At 40.3% G+C, this 6,117-nt stretch overlaps 1 protein-coding gene and 1 pseudogene across 1 annotated transcript in view; one reads left to right on the forward strand and one right to left on the reverse strand.

The window, feature by feature from the left end:
* The window catches only part of LOC139022623 (uncharacterized), an 8,042-nt pseudogene extending 6,195 nt beyond the window's left edge, over positions 1–1,847 (reverse strand).
* Positions 1–5,818, forward strand: part of LOC111971571 (probable E3 ubiquitin-protein ligase HERC3) — a 20,651-nt gene extending 14,833 nt beyond the window's left edge. The window contains 2 exon segments of the mRNA XM_070446012.1: positions 4,834–4,951; positions 4,995–5,818. Of these exon segments, the coding sequence (XP_070302113.1) occupies positions 4,834–4,951; positions 4,995–5,206 (330 nt within the window). The 3' untranslated portion in view covers positions 5,207–5,818.
* The last annotated feature ends 299 nt before the right edge of the window (positions 5,819–6,117 follow it).

Genomic DNA, 6,117 nt, shown 5'->3' on the forward strand with positions numbered 1-6,117 from the left:
ATCATCCTGTCTTGCGGAGCTACGTTGGTATGAGTCATGGTGGCTTTGGAGGCTTCTCCTTCATGGTGTCCTGCAGTGTTTAGGTGCCCGCGGTCATACGAGYCAAAGTTGTCATCGAGAGCCTGACTCCAGCCCAGCTTTTAGTTCTGTCGGTATTGTGGAGAGCGTTCTCTGCAGCCATTGTTTTGGTTGTATTTCTTGATCTCACTCAAGGATTCTTTCTTATCCATTTGCTGTAGTGTTAGGTCAGAATGCATAAACTGAAAAATACAAAYATTTACAAATTAGTCACTCCACATCAAGCTTTGTGGTAGCAGYCCAATACAACCCATTAATATATTWCTGGTATTCTARGCTACTGCTATTTAGTCAGAAATTACAATGTACGAAATAGTRCCTTCTAGTGCTTCTTGCATGAATTCAATTGTTTTCTAACGTGCTCCACAGCTAATGTCCTGTTCTACTGTAAATATTTAAACTACACTAATKTGTTGCATCATTCTGTAGTKGTGCCAGTCACATTAATGGCTGCTGCACTGAATTTATAGGACATTTAAAAAAGGTGATAATGAAAATGTAAAATGCAAACCTGGGGTTCATAATAAACTATGGACCCCTCTACCAGGGACCCCTTCGATATCCATTTCATAGGCAGAGTACAGAGGGATCCTCCTGCCANATCATTCTGTAGTTGTGCCAGTCACATTAAATGGCTGCTGCACTGAATTTATAGGACATTTAAAAAAGGTGATAATGAAAATGAAATATGCAAACCTGYGGTTCATAATAAACTATGGACCCCTCTCTGCCAGGGACCCCTTCGATATCCATTTCATAGGCAGAGTACAGAGGGATCCTCCTGCCATGGTCATACAGAGTGGCAAAGTAATAGTTGTTACCGTTTCTCTGACAGATGTATRCAGGAGAGGCAGCATTGTAAGCAGAGAGACATTTCGCAGGATTCACTAAGCCCTGTGTGTCGGGCTCGATCGGAGTGGGGAGAGCTACATTCAGACCAGACACTGGTGTCATTTTGAAGAAAGAAGCTTTGCARTTGTCGAAATTTGGAGCCACTTCCSCTCTGACCCCCAACAAGGAGAGGAGACCGAGGGACAAGAGGGACAGAGTCACCATGCTGTGCCCCTGTGGAGAAAAACGTCACAGATTAACCTATATTGCAATGTTACCTTTACATTATGACTGTGTAAGGTCACAATTTGTCACTAGAATCAACTCAAGTCAGGTTATGAAAACCACCCAAGTTCCTGAAACAATATAGTTCCTGTTTACTGTAGTTGCCCACCATCTAGAGGTTGACTTCCTGCTTCTCATTTCTGGTCAAAGGTTGCTAAATGATCGTGTTGCTGTAAGGTTAATTATGCTATAATCATATACACTCCAAACATATTGTTAATATGTCAGAAGATAGTTTTGMAAATCAAATCAAATTGTATTAGTCACATGCGCCGAATACAAMAGGTGTAGTAGACCTTACAGTGAAATGCTTACTTACGAGCCACTAACTGACAGTGCAGTTTYAAAAAATACAGATAAGAATAGCAGTATATTTCCTGAAGTGCATATCTTGATTGCATGACACATTAGTATTGTTTCTTAAGCTGCACTAGCCTATTTTATTTACTTGTATGAAATAGTTTTTGCTGTGCTCGATACAGAGAACTTTGGCGCTATTGCATCGATTTTCGAAATAACCATAAGAAACTTGAATATCCAAATATTTGTTTTAGATTTTCATCTCACCTTCTGAACTTGTTTAACAGTCCTTTGAATTGTCTCCTCCTTTCAGAGGGTCTGTAGCATCAGAGAAAACACGTCCTGTTACTCTCTATATATGTACAATCATCTCTCTCTTCTCTCTCTCTCTCTCCTCTCTCCTCTCTCTTCTCTCTCTCTCTCATCACTCACCTCACTCCTCACACTTTTTCTTGCAATCTAGATCCATAATCATTATGCCTAATTCTATGTCATAATATCTATATTTTTCTGCTCGGATGTGCACGGTTATCGAATATCCGAATGGACGTTAGTATTCGATTACTTGTTTTAAAATATTTTTTCAAGACAAAAATGTATATGAACTATTTTAACCCTGAAAGGCTTTTTCTGAATTAAATTAAAATATCCATGTGACATTGTTACATACCCAGTTATGCATGACATTTCAAATGATTAATTATAAAAGTTGACTCTTTAATGTAGTTTTTATGAGTGCACGTGCGCCCATTAAAAGACCGTAGCCAACCAGAGGCCTTCACGGTTGGAAAATAAAAGTTTAATGTAAGTTAATGAAAATGAGAAGGAGTGGGCTAACACGAGCAAACCAAAACTGTTGTTTTAATCTGAATTGGTTTGGAGAGAAAGCGGATCCTGTGGCCTCATTACAGTACGGTTCCTTCAGATTGTCACGACGCTTTGACTTTTTCCAATGTTGTTGTGTTACAGCCTGAATTTAAATGGCATTAAATTTAGATCACTGGCCTAACCCACAATAACTCTAAATCAAAAGTTGAAGTTGTGTTTTAAATATTTTACTTAAATTACTTAAATGAATACAAATGTAATAAATATTCAACACTTTGTTATGGCATACCTAAATAAGTTCAGAGGTAAAAATTAGAGGTCGACCGATTATGATTTTTCAACGCCGATACGATTATTGGAGGACAAACAGGCGATACGATTAATCGGCGGATTTAAAATATATATATATACAGTGGGGCAAAAAAGTATTTAGTCAGCACAATTGTGCAAGTTCTCCCACTTAAAAGATGAGAGAGGCCTGTAATTTTCATCATAGGTACACTTCAACTATGACAGACAAAATGGAAAAAAATCCAGAAAATCACATTGTAGGATTTTTAATGAATTTATTTGCAAATTATGGTGAAAATAAAGTATTTGGTCACCTACAAACAGCAAGATTTCGGCTCTCACAGACCTGTAACTTCTTCTTTAAGAGGCTCTCTGTCTCCACTCGTTCCCTGTATTAATGGCACCTGTTTGAACTTGTTTATCAGTATCAAGTAAAGACACCTGTCCACACCTCAAACAGTTACACTCCAAACTCCACTATGGCTTCGCAAACAGCACAGATGGACAGATCTCACGAACCCTTCTTTTACGCTGCTGCTACTCTCTCTGTTCATCATATATGCATAGTCACTTTAACTATACATTCATGTACATACTACTTCAATTGGCCCGACCAACCAGTGCTTGGCTAACCGGGCTATCTGCATTGTGTCACCACCTGCCAACCCTTTTTTACGCTACTGCTACTCTCTGTTCATCATCTGTATAGTCACTTTAACCAACTACATGTACATGCTACTCAATAATCCTGACTAACCGGTGTCTGTATATAGCCTCGCTACTGTTATTTTCAAATGTCTTTTTATGTTGTTTTATTTCTTTACTTATCTACACAACCTAACACAACACACTACTTTTTTTTTTCGCACTATTGGTTAGAGCCTGTAAGTAAGCATTTCACTGTAAGGTCTACACCTGTTGCATTCGGCGCACGTGAGAAATAAACTTTGATTTGATTTGCTGCTATCCTCAGACTGCACCCCGGCAAGCTGCAGTCCTCGGTAATGTTGCCGTCCATTTAAAATGTTTAAAGTGTGTCACCCCAAATTCAATTAATCAACAATAACGTAGTCGTAAATCTGTTTGTGCTGTTGCAACTCTTTTGTCCTTGTTCATTCGCTGTCTGGCAGATTTAGACTAGGCAAAACCAGTGATTATTTTTTATTGAGTGTGGTATTCCTGGGCTAAAACTAAATGTGTACACTCTCGTGTTGCCCCTGGAATGATTGTGAAGTAGACCAAATTCTATACCCCACAAAATAGTTTGAGAAAGTAATCTGTGTGTTATCATGTCCTGTCGGTGACTGCTGGTCCTCATTGAAGCCCTTTCTCATGACCAAGCACATTGGGGTGTGGGAAGAAGCGCCTGTCGGGTATTTTGACAAGGAAACATATTCTACGCACCTGTGACCAAGGATCAAACACCACACATTTCCCCCCCCCGATGTTCACAACATGGACAGCTATTTATTTATGATACACATTGAATTGCACATTTCAATTCAGTGTGCAATTAATGAAGTAGCTGTCGGGGTCTCAAGGCACTTGGGCGCCATTTCACGGGAAAACTGCCTTGTGTGCACGCAGCTAGTATGTTAGGATGTTACTCCATCTCCTCTTTCGTGGATGGATTCCAATAGCTCCTAAGAGAGCTTTAGGCCTGTGGCGCTCACAGCCTGATCTCTCTGGCCTCCAGACCTGCATCAGAGAGCTGTTGGATGGTAGTCGTCTTGATGCAGTGGTTGGTATACCTACGGGATGTGCCGGCCTCCTAGAGAGAGCGGCGAGCGATTAATAATAACAATAGAATTTCTATTCATGTTTATTTCTATTCATATGACTGTATAGCAGCCAAGCTATTTGAACAAACTGTTAAACCTTGCACAGACGGGGCAGCATTGATGAAAGCGTGTTGAGTCCCATTGGCTCTATGGTATACCACAATGTTGTCATTGGATAGCTTTCGTCTGGCTAACAATGGGAATTCCAAATCACCCGTTGTATAAAACTATATAATATATGGCRGAAATGTCACGTAGCCTATCAGAGGGCAAGATGGAGCCTAAAAAACAAGTGTCCTGGGGTTGATTTGGGATTCATGGTGAACATGTTCTGAAACCTAACTAAAATGTTGTTTTGATACATTGATTTGACAAGTAGTTTGAATGGTGTTACGTGTCTATTGCTTCAACATATTGAGGGCATTTCCCCCCAAACTAGAACACTGTGTATGAAGGAGAGTACCATGCTGGGCATCCCAACATCGTCACATTCTGGGAGGTGTTTGAGGACCTGACAGAGGATCAAAAGAAAGCATTCCAGAATAAAGTTCTGTTCTGTCATTCACTGCCCTCTCCCTTTTACCACCTTTGCCCCTTCAGTGTTCCTGACTGGCTGTGATCGTGTGCCCATCCTGGGTATGAACCAGATCAGGATGAGGGTCCAAACCCTTCTCAACTCCTCCCAACAGCATTTCCCAGAGGCGCTGACCTGTCACTCTCTGTTGCAGCTGCCCATCTACCCCTCCAAAGAGATACTACAGAGCAGGCTTATAGAGGCTGTTGGCCACAACAGAGGCTTCTGGAATGAATAATGGGTGTATAGTGTTGCTGCTGTATATACACTCCTCTCCTGTGTTCATCTTTTCATTGTTCCATAGTTGGGTTTAAGATTTGGATTGATTTAATGTATGGTTGTATTTCAAATCCTAGCTTGAGATCTGTGCGGTACTATGACATTATCATATTGCATTCACCAAATTTTATTAAAACATTTATAAATCAAAAAGTACAGCATGGTTTGTGCCTGCACATTAAACAACTCATTAACAAAAATAACAACCAAGATACAAGGAAATCCCAAAGTATTTGAAATAATCTAATTGTTAAAAGGAAGCATATCAGGTTGAGTTGAACACAAGAACTATTCATTTACAAGACCCACCAAATGGTTCATTACAGAAATGAATGAGAGCATAATATCCCTGCAGTTAGGTGGCACACATCCTTCTCAACCATGTTCCCCAATTCACAATATAGGTCAGGATTTAACTCAAGGCACTATAGCGCAGCGCACTATAAGATACTTTTAAAGGTAATTTACACTAGAGCAGACATGCCAGCGTTACCATGAATGTGATCTGTGAACATCAGGGAAAATGCCTTTAAAAAGGGGCATTGTCGGCTGCATAGTGCCCTGACATTAATGGCACCTGTTTGAACTTGTTATCAGTATCAGTAAAGACACCTGTCCACAACCTCAAACAGTTACACTCCAAACTCCACTATGGCCTTCGCAAACAGCACAGATGGACAGATCTCACGAACCCTTCTTTTACACTGCTGCTACTCTCTGTTCATCATATATGCATAGTCACTTTAACTATACATTCATGTACATACTACTTCAATTGGCCCGACCAACCAGTGCTTGGCTAACCGGGCTATCTGCATTGTGTCCCACCACCTGCCAACCCCTCTTTTTACGCTACTGCTACTCTCTGTT

The sequence above is a fragment of the Salvelinus sp. IW2-2015 genome, linkage group LG13 (assembly GCF_002910315.2).
Source record: "Salvelinus sp. IW2-2015 linkage group LG13, ASM291031v2, whole genome shotgun sequence".
In the NCBI taxonomy this organism is placed as follows: Eukaryota; Metazoa; Chordata; class Actinopteri; order Salmoniformes; family Salmonidae; genus Salvelinus; species Salvelinus sp. IW2-2015.